The 21,756-nt window shown below is 42.4% G+C and overlaps 1 protein-coding gene across 3 annotated transcripts in view; it reads right to left on the bottom strand.

Annotated features, from left to right (window-relative positions):
• Nucleotides 1-20,773, bottom strand: part of LOC120740466 (latent-transforming growth factor beta-binding protein 2-like) — an 88,865-nt gene extending 68,092 nt beyond the window's left edge. For 2 of the 3 annotated variants that reach the window (XM_040042863.1, XM_040042864.1), the window contains exons 1-3: nucleotides 19,823-20,773; nucleotides 17,141-17,214; nucleotides 5,156-5,426 (exon numbers count right to left, since the gene is read on the bottom strand). In XM_040042863.1, the coding sequence (XP_039898797.1) occupies nucleotides 5,156-5,426; nucleotides 17,141-17,214; nucleotides 19,823-20,292 (815 nt within the window). In that variant the 5' untranslated portion in view covers nucleotides 20,293-20,773. The remainder of the gene's footprint in view (nucleotides 1-5,155; nucleotides 5,427-17,140; nucleotides 17,215-19,822) is intronic. The other variant, XM_040042862.1, reaches the window with a different exon arrangement.
• Nucleotides 20,774-21,756: the final 983 nt, after the last annotated feature.

The following is a 21,756-nucleotide window of genomic DNA, read 5'->3' as shown; positions in this document are numbered from 1 at the left end:
TGAATAGAAGGTGAGGGTCTTAACTGAAGAGAAGACATGTGAAAGGTTTTTAAATATTCCACATTTTTTGATTTATTCTACTTCATAAATGTACAAAGACTAGAAGGAAATGCAGAGAGATGAGGACAAAATTATAAGACCTTAACTTGGTTGGTCATGAGTTCGGACAGATGCTGAGCTGCCGCTCAAACAGTCAAGCACTGTTGATAAGCACACATTTGGCATACTGTATATGATGCTGGCTAACTGGCTGCCTGTACAGATGTAAAGACATTTGGCTTATTTGGCTTAGTTGGGCTAAACATCTGAAAAGGTAACTGAATAAACAATTTTTACACAATGAGCTAATAATGAGCTTAATTCTTTTTTCTTCTAAACAAACTTAAAGAGGTTTTTTTGAGAAAAAAAAAGCTAGATGGAAGCCTAGAAATTAACAGAATACTGTGACTTGCAACAAGAAAACGTAAAATTTTGCATGAAAAAAACAACATACTTTTGACCCATGCATGAGCTTAGGAGAAGACTGAATCAAATTGATATGGATTAACAGGGGCGTGTAATAGGAATGGACTGTACACTGAACCATCCTGGAAGACAAAGGGCAAGCAGTTTCAAAAACCTGGCTATCACCATCCACCAGCCACATCAACAGCAAAGTGGGATACAAAGAGTGCAGAAGAGGAAAAGCAAGCCGAGGTGTGAGGAGCTTTGAAAGCTAGGAAGAAGTCACTGCAGCTCTGTCAGATGAATCTGGTCCTTTTAAGAAAAAGAGGGTGATAGGTGTAAAAAAGTTCTTAAAAGAAGCCTGACTGCAGAATAGTCATACGTAGACTGTAAGATGAACTTCTCCTGGGTCTTGCAACAATCCAGCTGCCTCACAAGGTGAGAATACCTCCAGAGTGATGTTTGACTCTTTTAACCTTGAGTAATATTACATTATAACATTATGATAAGGTATTTTGAATCCCAAAATAAATTATTTTGTGTTGTTTGTGCATAACAATGCTCAAGTGAGGCCTCAGTCACACCTGTTGGCGAACATCTGGAAACCTCCGGTCTCTAAGGAAAAATGTGCATTCTCTGACCAGTTGCGAGTGATTGCTGGAGGTCGCTGCCAATTGCTGTAAAACCGGTACAACCCCATTCATACAGGCTTAGAGACTAATCAGTGACTCCCTGGCAACTAACCATCACTAGGGCAACGTCTGCATTACGCAACTGGTTGGCAAGTGGTTGTTGTTGGTTGCTGGTAGTTGCTAGTAGTTTTCACTGAAAAAAAGTGTTGGTTGCAGCAGTAAGGCAAAACTTTTACTTTGAAGTTCCTCATTTCTACAGCTTGAAAAGTAAATACAGACAAGTCTGTGTCTTCCATGCAAACTACGAGCAATCTCCTAGTGACCAAAGTAATCACAAGCGCACCCTCTTTCCAGCTAGCAACTACTCACCAACTGGGTGGGGAATGCATTTTTTTTCCCTAGACAGGAAGTTGGCAGGAGTTCATTAGCTACACTCTAGGCCTGTGTGTCTGAGGCCTAAGTAATTTCATATTTACTTATTTATTATATAACACAATTAAAAACATAAATGGAAAACCAAAGAAAATAAATATTTTAGTCAAGTGTTGACATCCTAATTTCTTTCATGCAATGGCAATTTGAAAGATGATGTTGCAACATTCTCTATTTGGTTACTGAGTAAATAGTTAAGTAAAAACACTCTGTAACAAACTTACCAAACCACAATATGAATTTGGGTTACTCGGTGCCTAATCAAAAAAAGCCTGAGTCCAGACGCAGAAGTTTTGCTGGCCTGCCGAAAACTGAGGAAAGTATCAGATTCTCAGAGATGTTGACAAACCTCAGCCGCAGACACTACACTTTCCCTGTCTGCCGCCTCCTGACATTTGCGCAGTTGGGCTTCAAAGCTGAGTATTGACTGGACAGTGAAGAGGCCAAGCAACGTGTCTGGACAGAAGAATTACAACAGATCCGACTACAGTATATCCTGGAACTTCATGTTACCTTGTTGACTTTTTCTCTTCTTATCATTGTTTTTGTTCTTTCCCTCCTTGTTTGACTCATTCCTTTTCTACACTATTTCTTACTCTTGGCGCCACTTGACAGGCAGGGTTAGTAACAGGGTGCTGCTGACATAACAAGCCAACCCTGCTCCAAGTAAGACATATATAGTACCTCACACCTTCTGTAGTAGAATAATTACAGGAGACTGGCTGGATGCTGCATGCACCGGGAAGCTGCTATCTCAGTATATAAGTGAGGGCAAGGCCAGCATGATCTATCTCAGCCTGAGCATCTGTCCTCCCCTCTCCAGTCTTCTTACTCTTTCATTGAGCCTTGGCACCAGTCTTTCTAGCTTACTCTCACTCTCTGTGACCTCACGTTGCTCACGCTTTCCTGGCTTTGAAAACAGTGGAACCTCAGGCTGATATATGAAACCGAGACTTGCATCTACCACTTCTCCAGAGGGAGCACTGTTCCACCCCTTAAAGATCATTCTAGGCTGACAATGCAGAAAATCTGCAACAGTTCACAAGGGCTAAGCTTTAAATGTGAATCATACAAGCGCTCAAATAGCTTCCTGGAAGTGTTCAGAGTCAAGTATTCTAATAACTATTTGATTAATGTTTAAATGAAGACATTTTATAATGTTGGCCGAAGCATTTATTCTGTTCAGAAAATGACAGAGAAATATGTTGGTCACAACAACTAATGCTTGGAAATTTGGAAACTTAATAGCACTTCTTACAAGCAGTTAGTCAGCTTCGGCAGAAACACGACAGTGAAAAAGTCATAGCTGGGGTATTCATGATTCAGAAACACTGTCGGCTTCGAAACAATGTTGAACCTGCAGCCGAGTCTCACTATTTATCCCAGATCGGTGAGTCAGGACGCAAATATGTCCTGTGAGTCAAGAACAAAGCAAACATATGCATAGCAACTGTGCAATCTTCAGAAGTCTTGTATTGATTAAAAGATTTACTATGTCTTCAAGATAATTGTTTTAGGAAGGAGGAAAGGGAAAAAAACTCTTTTATGAACCATCTGCCAAAACATTTCGTTAAGTTTTATTGTGCTACCACAAACACGTGCATAGTTCATCCAGCATAATTCCATAATACTAGCGAAAAAGCCCAAAAAGATACAAGACCCTGGCAATTAGCAAGAGGAGCGCCATAAATGTCAGACATAATTGAGAATTTTTCAGTGGGTTGGTGGAGAGAAATTACCCAAATGACAAATTGTCCAAAAAAGGAAATGATGACCTCAGTGCCCAAACGAATTATGGCACTTAAACTGACTTTGAGCGGATTAGAAAAGCACTGGGCCCGAGCCCAAAGTAGAGCACAAATTGACAAGATAAGTCTGAAGCTGTAAGCAATAAAAATCCATCAAAATATTCCCGGAAACAATTACTCCATTTCAACATCATTGACCAAAAATATGGCTCTAGTCATGGTAAAGTGATTAATCAAACCAAAAAGCCTTTTCCAACAAGATTGGAACTAAAACAGTCAGTCATCCAAGCCAAGAAACTATTAAGCCTGTCTGATTAGCAGTCTTTGGAGAATTTGCTGAATGCGCTGTGCAAGAGGCCTTCATCTGAGCAATTATTAGCTGGATACATTATAGTCGCAAAGTTATTCCAATAAATCCAAGAACAAGCAGAACTGGTCAAAGCTTAAAGAAAGAAAAGAATCTCCTTGTACTATTTTAAGAGCAAATAGCATGGGTTAATACTTTTGTACCACGCACCATGTTAGGTTTTCCTACCTTTTACAGATTTAACTTAATACTTTTCAGAGCAAGTCAGAAAATTCATACTTGCTTTATTTGATATTAGTTCTACTTAGTGTGTATTAAGGATTTAACATATGAACCCAGTCATCTGGCTTGATTTATTGCAATGGTAAACATATCCAGCACTAAAGTTGTTGGTAATGAACTGCTGTTTGTTCACGAGCCTTTAGATAAATTCTAAAAGCACAACGTGTCGATTTTCTGTAAGCCTGTCTGTATGAGAGCAATTGTAGCTGAAATAAATATCTCAAAACCACAAGAGCTGTATATTCACATGCATTCAACAGTGAAGTGAAAGGAAAAATCTGATGATGAGATAAAAAAGCAGGTTGAAATCTTATTCTTTATTTGCTCAGATTAGTTTTTCACACTCTCAGCTCGCTGCTCAGTTCAGCTACGGTTTGTCTGCTGCTCCGCACAGCCAGCAACCTGCCCGGTTCTCTATGTGTCCATAATCTGCTCTGTCACGTCTCAATATCCCATCTGTGTCCCGTTCAGCCTGAAATAATTATTCGTCTTTTATCTAACTACAGTCTGCTAGCTGCTACACGAATGACAACAGATGGCTAATCTGGTAATTGCTAATAGTAACACGGCTAACGTCAACATGTTAACACTAAAGATAACGGTTTAATAGTTTCGGTGTTGTTGAAACGGTATCTTTACTGACCTCTGAAAACCTTCATAAAGTGTTCAGTGTTATAAACATTAACTACTTCAGCTTTTCGTGAGCAGAGGAGCTTTGTGTTCGTCTGTCTGTAGCAGTTGTGAGTAAGGTAGAAGATGCAAAGATGGCACTGTTGGCATCAATACTGCTGCAGGAGTATCTTAATAATCTGAATATCATTTGTTTTTTTTGGGGGGGGGGATAATCAACCTACTAGCCAGTGCATCACCGTGTCCCATGAATCACTGTCCTGAAAGGAAATAAACTAAAGTGACAAAAACATTTTTTGTGCCAGGCTGCTAAAATGCTTTTAAATTCCCTGTAACATGAGAGTTAGTCAGAGCTCATTCACAAGTCTCCAGTGGCCAGTTATGAATTCACATTTTTTAGCTTTTCTCATTTTCAGCTTTTTTTTCTTTTCTTTTTAAACTGATATAGAACCTTCTACACTTTCTTGCACTTTTCAGTAAATCTAATGAATGAAATAATAAGTTATTGCTAGTTTGTTAGCTGATAGCTTGCAAACCACGAGTAGCACCTGCTGTATGTCATAACCTTTCCAGTGTGGCAGGCCTCAGTTTCTAGCTGAGAAAAGGCTTTAGTCTTCTGAGCACTGGCAAAGCTATGGGCTATTTCTGCCTAAAATAAGAAGAGTTAGGTAATCACTTACGCAGTGTGGGCTGGCTGTCTTGTAGTCGAAGGTCGTGTGGTCTTGGCCTTTGTGGTATCAATGGTGTCTCTTTCTGAGGGCCTTTTCTGTGATTGGTCTTTCTGGAAGGGGTTGGTGCCAGGTTGAACACGCCTCAGGGCACCTCTATCACGGATGTACACCTGTTCTGGAGCCACCTCTTCACAGCGGGCGCCCTGGAAGCCTGAGCGACACACGCAAGTATGTGGCCGGCTGCATGAGCCACGGTTTTGACAGGGGGGCTGACAGTCAGCTGAAGAGAGACCACAGATGGAGATCAAGTTATCAGCAGGTCAAGTCAAGGCATGTACCCCCTGTGTACGAAAGGGCAGAAACAGAAAAGGCTTTGCCTGAACACAAGGGTCCACTTTAAATTGATTTAATCGAGGGGCCATTAGTTTCACTTTTTGACCAAGTTGCTCCTATTCCTTCAGCAGAGCCCCGACCTAAGAGCCTGTAGGGGCTGTCAAGTACAATTTCTCTTGTGTTTTAAACTGACCTGTTTAGTCTAAATGTATATAATCACTTAGATTAAATCCTTACCCAATTTCACTCGGAGGTAAAGCCTTTAAGACAAGTTCATGGCTCTTTCCAGTGAAGCTGGTATTTCTATATACAGAGCTTTCCTAAAAAGACCTTTTGTCTCTGATCTAGAGTCCAGTATGTGCGTTCACTATAGCGCAGCCAGTTCAAAAAGGTAATAAAAGAAAGCAATCATAAAAAATGAGCAAATAGGAAAAACTGTACAGAAGGCCAACTGCAAATATCTGACACTTCATCAAAGAAATGTCTTGTAAAGCTGAAAAACAAACTAAATCTGATGGGGCTTACGGTACTTAAGAGATGAATGTGTGCATAATATTTATCAATAGTCTGAAAATACAACGTACTGAGGTTATTTCATGGTCATGGAAAAATAATCTATGTCACTCTACAAGCCCACCCACATCCTCCAGACACTTCAAATACTGAAAAACACTGTGGCACGCAACTTACAGGAAATTCTGACTGATACTAATATTATACTGATATTTTGGAGTGAAACTTGAAACCAATTTTCAGCAATTAAAAATTTTTGATGTATTAATATTTGAATATTACAGTTTTATCAGGCAATGTTCTTGACATACATGCATACAGTACTGTGCAGGTCTCAAGCTATCCCTCTTTTCTTCATATTTTCTTACAAAAATGCAAAAAGGGTTCAGAGATTTTTAGAAACATGCAGACATAAATGGAAGAACAGAGTCTGCACAATTCTAACAAGCTCGAAAGTCAATGTTTGGTATGACCACCTTATGACAGCCTAAACTCTCTTATCCAAGCATTCTTGCCAATTTTGTTTAAATAGTCTTCAGGAATAGTGCTCCAGGCTTCATGACGGACATTTAAAGGTCTCCTTTCGGTGTTGGCTGCATTTTGTTTCATTGTCTGTAAAGACAATCGCACATTGATTCAGTAATGTTGAGGTCCAGGTTCTGGGAAGGCCAGTCCATGTTTTTCTGTGCAGGCGTACTTTTACAGTATTGGTACTGTGTTCGGGATCATCGTCAAGCTGAAAACTGAACCTGTTGCCCATCAGAAGCTTCACCATGTTTTACCAATGGCTGGAGACATTCCCTTCCTTAAGAACAGCATTTTGACAGCCACCCTTCCACTGACACCATTTCTCAGGAGGCTTCTATGAACAGTCGATGGATCAGCTGAAGGACCAGGTCCTATATCAGGTCTTTGCTGGGGGGTTTTTCTCTTTCTTAAGGAAATGACTTTCAGATATACTGTTCTTTTAGGCCTAATACTTCCTGTTTTGTCACTTGCCCAGTTTCCTCAGACTTTTTTAAGGACACTGCACACTGTGCCAAGACATGCCAGTCTTTGCTCCCATTTCTTTAGTCGAAAAATGCCAAATTACCCTGAACAAGACTCAGTCCTGTCTATTGCACATATGATGTATTAAACACAAACAAATATGCAATAACTGCTTATTAGCTTTCCAGAAGTGTATTTCATGGACTCCTTAGCAACTTGCCGTAAAGATGCTACCACAATGATTTGCATACTCTGCTACATGTGCTACAGAGAGCGCTCAGTGGAGGCAGGGCTGCTCAAACTTATGTGGTGATGTCAAAATTTGTTTTCGAATTGCTCCACAAAGTTTTCATATTGACTGTACCACAGGATATTTATGTTGATACCATATATATATCAATATCGAGCAGCTCTAATTTACAGATAATAAGCTCTCAATCTCGGGATACGAATGTATGCAGTTGACGGCCCTCGAGGATTCATGGCATTATCCTCAAACACTAAATCGAGCCACTGGTCTGTAGTGGCTAAAGCAAACAGCGGCGCTCTGTCAACATGGCTATGGAATGCTATTGACACAGATGCTGGAGTGGACACTGACAAATCACAGGCAGGAACGCAGCCACAGCTCTTGGCAGTGAGGAGCGCTGGCAGTCAGATGGACCCCACTGGGTGCGAACGGCGCTCTACCTGCTGCACACTTCCTGTTATTGCAATACTGGTATGACTTTGGACATTTTATGTTTCCTTTTAGTCTTGAGCAAAAGCACAAGAGGACCCCGAGGATGCTGTTTCTGATGACAGCAGATCAAACTGACAGGAGGAAACACGACAGCGCTGTGTAACAACTGTGGCGTCACACATTTACTTTCAAAGATAAGATATGAGTGCCAAATCTGCGTTTGTAGCTCTGTATGTTGGTTTTCACATTAAAGCCCTTGAATAGTTAATTGAAAACCACTACATTATGCATCGTCAGGCTGTGGTATGATCAGAAATCCTAACAAATTGCGGCTTAAATATCAGACATTCACCGCTCTTTTCAGTTTCATGGTGGAGCACATTTTATTTAGACCACCTAATTCATTTCTTTTTAATTACTCTGAGGAAAATGTACACCCCATTTGATGAAGTGTACACATGGGAAGAAATGTGGTTGTAGATTTGTATGACTTGGTATGTGATCTGAATTTTCCATCATGGGATAAAACAGGGATTGTCTGAGCTCTACTTGGCAAGAATCAAAATACATCATCTAACTAAAGCACGAGCTGGCTGGATGCCACCGTCTTGTCCGGAGTCTGCTTAACCTCAAGTTTGTGGATGAAGCAGTGGATCAACTAGGCCACAGATTCCCGGGACATTATGCTGGAGGGACAAACTAGGTATAATCAAACTGTATTCTTCAAATAGGCTTTTAGAAACAAAATGACCAAAGTGCACGGAGAGAAAAATAACCGATTCACGGCTGGCTTACGATGAGATATGTTCAATTGCGTGACCCGATTTCAGCTGCGAGGCGCATAATTGACACCAGACAAACAAATGCTGCCTGTGCTGACAGCAGCACAGGCAGGTCAGTGACTCTGGACCCGACATATGCCCCATACGAACCTCACATAGGCCGTGACGCCGTATACCGTGGGTATCTGTGTTGTCTCTGTGCCCTGCCTCTGGGCTGTTGAGCACATTGTCACAGTAATTGCTGCCGTCCAGATTTGTCTTGCACATCATTAAAACTAATTGCCTCGCATTCCATCCATTTCACAAATATGCGCAGCAATTATTACTTTGCGAGAGTAATAATAAAATGAGAATCCATTGGAAATAAAAGAGGAGAAATGGCAAACATTCCTGGCATTTGCCGCTTCAGCCTTAATTATGAGTGAGGCAGACGGGCCAAGTTTTTGGAGTTTGCGTCCACATCCAGTCATCTGAAAAGAGGGGGGCTGCTGGACGGGTATCGAAAGCTTTGATCGATGAGCGCAAACACGCTGATCCACACACATGAGAAATGAAGGAAAAAATCTTTAGTCTTTAATGTCCAAGTGGCATCTTCAAGGAAGTGCTTGACAGCTACGGTTAAAGCAAATCTCCATCCAAAATTCACTCATGCAGTGAAGAAACACTTTCCTTTAAATTGCTTCATTTGGGAAAGTTCTTGTTTGCATAATAACTCCTCACCAATATACAAGCAATGCCAGGGGTTTTACTGTTTATAGTTTCTTTATTGGGTTACAGTTACCTCATAACTTCAGGTTTGCATGTGCACGTAAGTCAGACAGATTCTTGTGCCTCTTCCTCTGGTCTCTCGTTTCCAGCTCAGCGCTCGTTTCCAGCGCATTACAGTCCACCAGAGATTTGCTTTCCCTTCTCTCTGATTCAAAGTAACACAACCCATTAAATCTTTACAGTCCTTTCATTCTGCAAAGGGTGACCTGAAACCATATCTGACACAATACAAACTTGTAGAAAAATCTCCTCACTTTACACAGGTCAGAAGAGCAAGCAAGAGGTAACCTGACATTTCTGAAAATAATATTAGTATTGAAAGCCTAATCACAATAATCTCGGGAAGGACCCGCTACAGGCTGAGAGCATTATGCACCATTATGAGATTTAGAGGCTGAAAGCTGCTCTGGAGATTAGAATTTAGTACAATGTGATAAAGGGCTCGACTACAAACCCTGAATCTCAGAGGCAGGAAGTTGGAAAATAAGAATGAAAGTGGAATTTGAGCAACTTGCTGCAAGTTTGCAATCTCCGTCCACATGCATGCGGATGCAATGTTTGCGAAGAGGCTCAAGATTCTGAAAGGCATTCAGAGCATCGCAGGCATGAGTAAAAATCTTGTGACTCAACATGTAGTGGGGTAAACCTCATGTGATGACAGCAGGAGGCTCTTTTTAGGAGTCACCACAGAACCTGACAGATCTCATGAAATAGGTCGAGTGTTCAGGATTGCGGGGGCCACGGCGAAGAGACAAGCTTAAAAAAATTCCGCTCATCTGGACTCCCTGTCCACTGAAGAAGTAAGAATTGGTCTATTGAGCAGTTAATACAATTGACCTTCAATGCTAACCATTTCAAGTGAGTGTTAATCTCTCCGCAACATGTGATTTCCACATGGCTGCTGGAGCGAGTGCCATCATTTCATGCATTCCCCGAATGCTAACTTTGCTGTCTATACCCAAACTGCTGTTACTGTAACTTTGCAAGCCTTCATTAAATGCTCATAAACACACATCTCTATTTTTATAATTAAAACCATAGGGGGAGTGCGCCTGACGCTGTGTGACTGATCCCATATTTTCTCTTTGTGGTGAAGCTTACAAGGGTAATATTTCACTAAATTAAGGTGCTTCTGTCATAGACGTGCAGTTACAGTCACAATGTGGGTTTTTTCTTTGCTTGTTTGTTCCAGTACAGTAGTTAAAAGCTTTTCTTTTCCAAAATCTCTGTGTGTGTGTGTGTGTGTGGAAGGGGGGGATTTGTTAACCTACATCTGACCCATAACAATGTATACATTACTTTTAGCCATGCTGCTGTGTGCCTCTGCCACGCCCCTCAATCTCCCACATTCAGCCCCTAATGGGTCACATGCTGGGCCAGTCTGTTGAGGATATCTGGATCGGGGGGGGATTGCAGCTAGTAAAGCTGACTCTGTGAGACGTGGTGCTCTCCAAAAACCCACAAACCCCATCCTCGTGAGGGATCACAATCCCAACAACTTCCATATGGTCTTTAAGCAGGAGGGTGCTGTGATATATGGTTGGCTATGGGCTGTGGCCTCAGTGAGAGTGTGTGTGTGTGTCGGTGTGTGACTGAAGGAGAGCGGTGCTTGCTGTTAAAGTTCATCTCTAAGTGTCACTCAAGCTCAGGCTTTCTTCTTGGGGTCGCTGACGATCTACTTCAGCAGATGGACTTCTCGCAACACGATGTCACGAATAAAGTGTCGCGTGTTAATGAAGTAGCTTTGTGTGACTAATTGCGCTCTCCCTCTCACCTCTCTATTTAATTCTTAGCAGCTTATCAACGATGATAAACAAAAGAGGCATTTTACAAGGAGATGTTTGGGTCCAGACACTGAGCAGTACATAATTTTCACCACACTTTTGTCTGTGGTAGCAATTAGAAAAACATGTGGTGTAGGAGGCCAAAACAGGGCCCAATTGCAACCTACAATGAGAAGCACCAGCTGGACTGGAGAAAACAGCACTCCTGGTTTGGGAAGACAAACTGAGAGCGGGCTGTCCAGTGTCTATGTTAATGATGGGGTCTGGGACAGTGGGGTGTGTATTGATTACAGGATCTGTCTAACAGGCCATAACTCTCTACAGGACTGCCAAAGGAGTGTCATGCCCCAGAAGTGTAAACTGTGCAACCCCCACAAATCCACACATATGACACATGACGTCAACAGAAACACAAGCATCCTAAAAACCTCTTCCTGTTTTTGTAAAGCAGAGAATAGTGCTATGTTGGCCAGGATCTCGCTGGTATTAGGCCTGATGTCAGTTAAAATTCACTCCTTCGGAGTATTAATGAGTCTTCTTTTTTGAATTTGAATGACTAATCAGTGGAAATGCAGGATTTCTTTAGTGTCTTTATCTTCATCATATTGGTTGGGAACTAAATTCTTAGTGCTCTACATTAAGGGGATCCTGGAAATCCCATAGAAGCTTCACATTTACACATTTTCCTATCATCAGTAACTCTTCTGCTGCCATTAATAAATAAAATATTCTCATTTTGCACATAATAGACAAACTAGGTCACCTACACATTACAGGAGCTCCTCAGACATGGAAAGCCATGCCGTGAAGCTCCCAGCACACAGTTTCTGTGCTGATGTTAATGCCTGAGGAGGTTTGGAACTGCTCATGAATCAGCAGAGCCGCTGTGACTTTTACACACCGTGGCCCTCAGCACTTTGTGACCCCGCTCTGTAACTTTAGATAGTCTGCAACTTGAGTTGCTGTGGTTTAGAGTTGCTGTGAATGCTTCCACTTAACAATAACACCACTTACAATTGATTGTGGAAAATATGTAGGAGGGAATGTCATGAACTGACTTGTTGCAACGGTAGCATCCCACTACAGTGCCAGGCTTGAATTCAGAGAGCTCTTTAGAACGACCCCTTCTTTCACAAGCGTTTGTAAAGGCAGACTGCATGGCTAGGTGCTTGATTTTATTCAGGCACCTATTCAGTGAGATTGAAAACACCTGAATTCAAAGATTGAAAGGTGTGGCCCAGTACTTTTATCCATGCAGTGTGTATGTGGCGTGTGTAGACAAGGGTGCAAATCACAATAACACTAATGTGCAAGTCCAGATTCTTCATTTCAGCATATGTCAAAAGATTTGACTTGATATATCTAAATATGTCAAAGTATTGGGAGTCACAGACTTTTAAAAAATAGAAAGTGATGCAACAAATATGCTGAAGCAAAGATGGCAGACCTGCATTTCGGGGAACTGCTTTGGAGGTCAGAAGACACGTGCATGTACTTGTTTCTTTGCCAGCTGCTTCCCACATGTTATAACAAAGATGAGCATTAAATGCATTTCACACATAAGATCAGGTTCAAAAATGAAGTGCTGTGATGAATAAATAGACAAAGAAGAAGGCATGGTCTTATACTTTTACGGTGAATGCAATTAATGAATTCATTTATGAAGAAAAGGCTTTGTAGGAAGGGATAACCATGAAATTTTAAACAGCAGGGTCGAGCCTTTACTGTACTGTCGGTGTTCCAGACAGGAAAGTTGTAATCCTGCTCAAGCTACCCTGGGGACATGATGGAATCAGAGAAAAATGTTGCTTGCTTTGTTTTTTTGCTTTGAGAGGAAAGTTACCTTGTGGTGGCAAAGGTAAAAACTGAGGGAGAGCGATGTTTCTGCATGAGGAGTTACTTTAGAGCCAGGATGGTGCTCTGAAGAGCACAGCAGGCCAAAGAAAGCTGGAAGGGAATCAAAAAGAAACTCCTTTCTACCACCTTACACTCTGTCAATCAACAACAGCCTAAGAGACTGACAACAACTTTATTCCTCCATGTGAACGAAGCACCTTTCATCTGCCCTCTCTAAGAAACAACAGGGTTAAATCAGGAGCCATCTGTGGGGTCACGCTCTCACTGTTAGCTGTACTTGCAGCATGTTGCCATATGTATCACGTGCTTTTGTCAAAACACTGTGATGTATAGTGTGGTGAAATTAATTCTGCCGCTCAATCCAAAAGCGTATGCTTCGGGGAGCACTACGAGCCGGGGGTATAAAGAATGGTAGTTCCTGTCAGTGCTGCAGTTACCCTTTCCCCACTGTTTCCTGCCCTTAAGTATTCTATATTGTCCCATGCATTCACTCTGTGTGTGGCAAACCATGCCATTAATCTGATTAGTAAAACAGCCATCAACCTTCGAAGCCAGAACAACCCAGAACAACCCAGAACAACTTTAGTGCGCTCTTTTAAAGCCATCCTTTTCAGCACGCGGACTGAAATATTTCAACAGCAGTTGAATAAATTTCTATGTCTTTTTTTAAATAAAGAACATCTGTCTTCTCCCGTCTTCTCTGCTGCCATAATGAGGTGTACACTGTTCAATTTTAAGTGACATAAGTATTTGATGAAATTTTATAAAGATGTTCGTGTCCTTTTCCTTCAGTTTGGCTTTATGAGAAAATACCTCACCTATTTGTAGAATCCTCATCAGCTTCAGCTGTGTTTTATGTTTGATGTTTAGCTCTAAATGAAATGCATATAATAACTGGTAATCATCGGCATAGTCACTCAGCACATGAACTCAGAGAGTTCAGATTGGGACCGTGCTTTCTCATATGTAGCACACAAAAGAAGATGGCCTTCCTTAGAAGTGTTCTCTCTGCTTGAAATACTCAGTTTTGTTGAGGAACAGGATGGAGCTCAGACTGAGCACACAGGATGTAACACATATGACGACCACTCGAATTCACAGGTCAGTTCTCACATGGTCATAAACGGACATCACATTGACTGCATGATCCTGGGCTAGGAAGCACTGAATGCCCTGTGGTACTGAGCTGCCCGTTTGCATTGTAGCAAACAAGCTCAGGGCTGCAGTCGCCATGCTAACATTATCACTCTGTGCATATTAGCAGGACTGCTTTAGGTGCAGCCCGACAGAGCATCTGTGGCTGCTACTAAACAAACTACAGTAAACTGCTTCCATTTTGGCACAAAAAACCCCCCGTGTGAGCAATCCGTAGTACCCTATCCACAAAATGATTTACTGCCAGCCACATGAGCGCAAAGATATGAGTGGAAAAAACACAGTAATGTGATTTAAATCTACATTCCGGTTACAGGGGGCTTTAAAAGTTTGGGTTCTTTTTTTCAAAACGTGTTTTAAACCAAAACTTTAAAACAGTAATTTTACGCTGGTGTACAAGACGTCTAATTGAGGGTTACTGTATTTATTCTAAAACATGCCAGCAGTTCAAACTTCCCCTCTAATTCCATCTAAGTATCTCACTGTTTTGTAAATAGTGGTTATTTAGAAGCCGGTGCAACAGATTTGTCGGTACTAAACAAACATGCTGCTTTCTCTCGTTTTTTATGGTTTACTACTTATTGATGTATTTAGTCGAGCTGATGGTTAAAACAACACTTTAAACTGATGGAAATTCTTATGTTTTAGTTAGAGATCTGACCATGAACTATCTGCAGTTTTCCATCTGAGAGCTGCAGATAGTCACGAGGTTGTTGACAGCACCGGTAATGGAGCACACTGTCTTATAACTAAGGCAAGGCTGCTGCTTGGCTATTAGTAGTGAAGCTACAATATGGGCTCCCTCTGCTCCTTTTTTCTGTGCAACTGCACTTTTGATGAACAGATGTGAATCATCACACTGAGGAACTAAGTCTTAAGTGCTGACCCAGAAACAAGATTCCCCATTTAACTCACCAGGAGCTTCGATTCTACTTACGAGTAAACAGATGGAAATATAGCCAAGCTTGCACCTGGCCTCACTTTACCAGCCAAACGCAACACACACACACACACACACACACACACACACATCTTTGGTTATAAGCCACCATAAATAAAATGAATATTCTTTAGGTAAAACTGTGGTAATAAAAGCCTACAAGCTTTCATCTGTAATAAAGGCAGTTAACTTCACCAGAAGGCGAACAAGCATGACACAGCAGAGGAAATGCAATGTTCTTCTCAATGATTTAAAGCCTTATACCAGAACTCGCTGGCTATTTTTGGCACATGGAATTTGCTTTAATACATAAACAAGTCTGCTAACCATCAATCCTGAACTTGAAAACAGAGATAGTCAGCACCAAACCTTCCAGGATGTGGGCAGGACCGAGGATTTAGTGAACCAGATGACGATCTCTAATCAGACGCACGACCGAGACTGAGACGTCAACCTTTTAATAAACACGGCTCTTAAACGTAAAAATAGGCGCACTCCCGGGACGACCTGTGATCCAGTTCCTGTCACATGTTTTCTCTGACCTCAACGCAACTGAACAAGGAGGTATTGTGAGGAAAGCGTGATTCTAGACACTCAATGCAGCCTCGCGGGTGAAGCCCTCAGCCGCCACTTTGTATTAGACATTACTTCAATCCCTTCAGTGAAAATTTCCCAGACACAACTCAGCCACGTTATGTTTTTACTTCTTGCTCCCGCCCGGCACGTTTGTTCCTTTTCTTTCCCCCACTGTGAACATGTTTTCTCAGGTTGCCCTCTCCCAGTAAAGCAGGCTGGATCTCGGGCAAAGACGAAGTATAGATAGCCTGCGCTTGTTTTCCTCCACGGAGGTCTTCTACGTGGGGGCTTCCAGTCCGCGCTCCAGTCTGGGGCCTTTATGTTGGCACCTTGCCGGCTGTGGCGCTTCACTCAGCTGATGATAGCATAGCCTCCAGTCAGACCTGGGTCAGGGCCAAGCCGTAAGAGGGTCCAGATGGTCAGACAGTCCCCTGGCCTGCTCAGATCCTCCGCCTTGTTTAACATAGGGGCGCTAGGCTGAACCTGTTATTATCTGGCAGATTAAAAGTATTTACTCTTTTAATTTAGGTAACTCCAGCTCCACATTAAATGTAATTTATGCCTTGGTAAGTGTGCCTTTAACTCTGCATTGAGGGAGGGGGGGAAAAATGGAGGGAAGCTTTGTGTTGAGCACGAGGGAGGCAGATCTAATAAGAAGACCGCTGGAGCCAATCAGCTCGCTGTGTACCGGCTGAAATGTGCGTGAAACGGGGTTGCGTGTGTGAGGGGGAGATAATTAGCAGAAACAAAACAGAGAAAACAGTAAACAAGTCCAAAAAAAAAAACCATGGCCAGTTTTACTGCTAGATAGATGTCACTTAACAGTGTGGGTTTTACTGCGCTTGTAAAATTTAAAGATAACTTTTACTAAAAAAAAAGGTTTTCATTCCAACCTGTTATTTTTGCCTACAGCACAACATGCAAGAACCAAATGTGGAATGAGTTGCAGCAATCTTACTTTAGGATCATCTGAAATAGCATGTCTAAAAAATGGATTTTCTCCCAGAGATAGTCCATATGCAAGCTAAAGAAAGAAACAGCAACACTGTTCGGGCTGAGAGGCGCTTTTTCAGCCCGGGTCAGTGTTACATTTTAAAGATATGGCTCTGCGTTCATTCACAGCCTGTGTCTTCTGTTCCACTTTTAATTATCTGGTTATTCAATACTGCTGCGGTCGAATAAAAAGAAGCAGCAGTTCCACCCATAATTAAGGACTGCTGTCACAAAGACAGCCAAGTGCTAAGTGTCGGTAATTTCCAAGCGAGTGTCTTACATGAAAAGAAAAAGGCAAACACTGCATGATGAACATGACCATGGGGGCAATAACACTCAGGGAAAACTTTCATAGGGCAATTCCGCTTGACAGGATAGTCATTAGTAGCCATTTACTATGTTATTTTTCAGTCTGAGGGCCTTAGATTGTAAAGCCTCTCTGTCTGCAAAGTTTACTAGCAGAGGAAGTTCTCTTCTATATAATGCATGTCAGTGTGCTTGTGTGCCGCTTCACCAATTTGTGTGTCCTCGGTTGCCAAACTGAGCAGCCAAATCGAAGGATATCCAAGCAAGGTACGTTTATTTAAAGTTTACACAGGGTACTGAGTTAACGACACTTACGTTTTATGCAGCGGTTGGTTCCTGGTGCCAAAGCCCAACCAGAGCAGCACTGCTGACCTCCACAGACATTCGGCCTGAACAAAAGATCACAAAAGACGAGAAAAACAGGGTGAAATAAAAGTTCTTTTTCTCAGGTGTTAATCCACAAGGCAATAACTGTGAGTAGGGTGAACCTCCTCGCATGACAAACTGATCTGATTGCAAAGGCTGTTACGGGTTTCAAATCCTTCTGATGTGGCTAGGCTATTGATAGGAACAACTTGGAGATTACGCTATAATTGCATTTTATTTAATAATGGAAAAAAAATTCAGGGCAAGTCACGAAACTTTATCTGCGTGTGGACCCACAAGTCCCTCGTGCTGTTATGCGAGAGTCCAGGGTGAAGACAAATACAGAGTTATCTGAGCCCTGGAAGGATTAAGCGAGGCAAACGGGACACGAAAAAACACCCTGCATCTTCTATAAATCATAGAGCAAATGAGAGATGACAAGTTTTAAACAGCTATATCTGGATTCTTTTACTCGTTAATCCTAACTGGTAGTCCAGGCCAATTTTTGCGGCGAGATAGATGAAAAGGCACCAGACCGCAAGAGCAACTCTGGGGCAACAGTCAACACGCTGGCATGGCTCTGTGCCCCATCATCTTTTCACAAGATATTACAGTAAGTGGATGTCTGACTCATGGTGATTTGAGAAGATAACGGGGATTGACTCATTGACCTCAGTTGGATCGCGCTCAGTGGATGCTCTGAGTGTTACTGAGGCGTCACAGGGATAAAATGCAGTTATTTGGACCCTCTGGCAAGATTAGTTTTGTCATAAATCAAACACATCAGGTCAGGCTCGTGCCAAAGACATCAGTCATCACGTTCAAATTCCATCAGGGGATTTATGCATGTAATGGAGACCTTCATACAACATAATTAGTAGCATGCCCTAGGCTAAAATATAGGTAGATAACACCTTGTTCGCACCTTGTTATATTTTTATTTAAACCTTAACATTAGGAGGCATAGAATTATTTCACCGCTGAGCTATCTGGATCAATCACCTATCTGACAGGTGCAGCGAAAACAGAAAGAGGAGTCACACTGAGTCAAGTTCAATGTAAAGGAGAGCTAAGTGAGCCCAGCTCTGCCAGTGCTGCGGGGTACGGTAAATGAGCGAGTGGGAATTCCAAAGAGGAAATGTGTCATGCGAACACTTTCTCTAACAAGCAGCAGATGATTCATCTGAACTAATAAGTGTTAAAATCACCACGCAGACTACTAAAAGGTAATGTTCCCGCAGATTTACGCAACGCCCACCTTTATGTTGCTCGAAAACTCAAAGAACCCCATTCATTCAACGCTGGAATATGTGTTTTTGGCAACGTCAAGCAAGGCATTCGCCCTATCCTGCAATAAAGCATGTTGGATCTAATCCTGCGCCGAGCGATTTTCTTTGCACGCTGCTTTAAACAGACAGCACCTCGATGTCTGAGTGATGGATTGGTCCGAATGTGCTGTTTTTTTCAGGTTTAATGGTTCAGACCAAAACAACATAACACATCTGCTACGCAGAGAGAAAGGTACATGTGAGCGCTGACATCATCACATCCTGTCTGTGAAGCCTCGTGAGTTTAGTGGGGCATGCTACTTCTCAAGGTCCTGCTCACCAAAGGCATTACAGTAGAGTCAGTAGCAAGTAGGTAGCTGGGGTAGCAGGCTGTAAGTGCATATCATATGCAGGCCCATCTATTTCTTCTAAACAATCCTCCATTACTTGGACATATCAATAATAGGGCTGTTATGCCACACAGAAGAAATGCTTTATATATATTTTCTGTGACAGCAGTCCAAGATGAGCCGTTCAAATCTCCCTCTGATTATTATGTAAACATTCACCCTCCAGTGTGTATCAAGCTTTGTCCCAGTGGAACAAACAGGAGTGGGTGCAGGAGGCTTCATTTAACAAAAAGAAAAGAGGTCTAATATGGAAACAGCCCGTTGTCCTGTTTAGAGTTTAACAGAGACCCAACAGGAGATTGGCAGGCTGGAGCGAGTGCCACTGGAGAAACAGGTGTTTCTGATCACCGAGCAAATTTTTTAAATGCTCACCAGCCAACGCTTTGGTGGAGCCACTACAATACATGGCCACAGGCAAAAGCTTAAAACTGGAGCACTCGCACTGAAGCAGGCTGCAGCCACTCTCCTCCTGCAATTTGAATATACTGTGTGCAGTAATGGGAGGAAATGGTGATAATGCAATGTTAAATAGTTCAAACACAGTTCACCCATATGCATCACATTTGCTGTTCATTACTGCCCCCGCCACATCAGCCCAGTAATCAACGGTGTTTGACCTCAGCTATTATTTCATGTTCTGCCATGACCTTGATAACAAAACCCATACGTTATTATAATTCATATTTAGTTGGCTTAAAGCTGTCACCTACTGGTTGACAAATTAATGCAGTATACAGAGTGCTTTGGGGGAATGTGCTGATTTACCTTACAGGAAGAAAGATTACGCTAAAGGGGCCACCATCACTTTACAGTAAATCACATGGACTAATCGCTACAGCTAAATAGGTCACACGTTCCTCCTAAAGTAGCCCACTGCTGCTCACCCAGAGTTTGATAAAGCAAAGTAAAACTTTTAGACTGCTGACAGTGGGGAACTTGGCCGTCACTCTTACCCGATAAGTCGCTTAGTGCTGGCAGAGCTGTGCCTGCTGCTCTGCCTGCGGTTCACTCTGTTTCGTTGCTGCTGGCTGGCAGGGTGTCTGGCGGTGCGCCGCGCACCATCCCTCGGCGCAGAGACAAGATCTTCCCCGGAGGTGGCAGCAGCATGGACCGGTCTTTCTTTGGATATGTGCTTGCGATTCTCCTGAGATGATGTCCCCCTGGGCAGGCGGACCAGAGTCCTCGACTGACTGGTCCCAGGTGAAGAGTCACTGGATGTTCTCGAGGACGAACCGTCCCGCGGTCCCCTCGGCGAGTGACCTCGACTGATCCCCCGGGACTGCAGCTGGTCCCAGACCGCCCGGCCTGCCCCCGCACCCTCTTTCCTCCCACCTGCCGCGTCCCTTTGACCGTCACCAACTCGCACGAGCACAACAGTCAAAACCATTAAAAGAGCAAATCCTGCACGGTCCATTTTGGGCATGCAAAGGTTTTTGAAACTACCGCGTAAAAGGACACACGCGTTACCGTTTCTATCAAGAGCCACTGAAATAGGAGCAACTCAAAAAAATAAATAAATAAAACGAAGAAGAAAATACAAATAAAACGAGAAACCGTTTTACACGAGCTCAGCAAGACCGCATCCTCTCCCAACAATGAAAAATGCCCGGATACCTCTTCATAATGCCCAGGTAAGACGTAAACAGAATGTCTTCAGGTTATCAAGTCTTTACTTTTCTACAGTCCGAAAACACTATCAGCTTTTTTCTTTCCCCCGCGCTGAAAAAAGATGCTGTTTTACGCAAACATTATTCTATCTGCGTCTCTTTAGTTTATGTTGAACAAGAAAAGAGGGGCAAAGAGAGCAGCGCGCTGGCTCTGGGCTCTGAGGCTGTATTCTTACTCTAAGTGAGAGAGTTTGAATCGTGCTCGCATGAGTATCACCACCTCCTTGGATCTGAAGTCACTGGGAATTTTTGTAGGGATTGCATGCGCTTTGCGTGGAGAAACTCCCCCTTGTCGGATGTATTCTTGCTTCTACTTACAGCATCGCTCGGTCCATGTGCCCACACGCACTTTCTCTGCCAAGTTACATGTTGTTGCTCTGAATTTCTTCGGAGCAGGACTGTTTTATGAATGCAGCTGCATTAATCATTACCTTCAATTTAAATTTAAGTTGACAGCGTAGAAAATATTATACAACTTCCAGATGTTTTTTCTTCCTTTCGCAGAGCTGATTGTTTCATTATTTCAAAGTCACCGTTTTATGATTATTTTTAATTAATTAGGCTTATTATTCTATTAACCCATTTCTGTGGTAGGACACACTGTGAGGGCAGTGTAAGGGCACTTTAAAGCTAATTTGCAGTGGTACTGTTAAGCTTTTATAGATTGCAGGATATATGTAAAACGTGCTTCCTGACCATACACACACATTTTGATCATCTGGCAGTAAAAAGCTCACAGTTCAGACTCCCTTAAACTGAAACCTTGGAAAACTGGTCAAGTTATGTAACATCCAATTCATCTCCTCTTTTCATCTGCTGCATCATCACTTTCCTTCTCACTGTCTGGAAATAACACATTTCTCTTCTCCCATAAGACCCTAAACTACCCAAAGAGAGCTGGCTCGCTTCTCTCATTCAGCCCACAAAGATGCACGCCTGTCTCTTTCATGAGCGCTCTCCTTACTCCCTAAGTACCATTACCACTCACAGAACTGCCATCCAAAACACACAGAGTGCTGTTTTCTACCCATTCATTCTTTTTCCCAGCCATGAAATATCCAAAAACCCTGAAAAGTGACGTCTGTGTTCCTTTTTTTTGTTAGCGATCCATGCAAACTAAATCTGTGAAGGCTCGGACTGACCACTGCAATTGATTACAGCTTATCTTCCAACCCATACTAATCTAATTACAAAGGATGCCACATTTGTCTTATGCATCT

The sequence above is a fragment of the Simochromis diagramma genome, unplaced genomic scaffold (assembly GCF_900408965.1).
Source record: "Simochromis diagramma unplaced genomic scaffold, fSimDia1.1 OVJJ01000304.1, whole genome shotgun sequence".
In the NCBI taxonomy this organism is placed as follows: domain Eukaryota; kingdom Metazoa; phylum Chordata; class Actinopteri; order Cichliformes; family Cichlidae; genus Simochromis; species Simochromis diagramma.
This window is presented reverse-complemented; position numbering and strand designations above follow the sequence as displayed.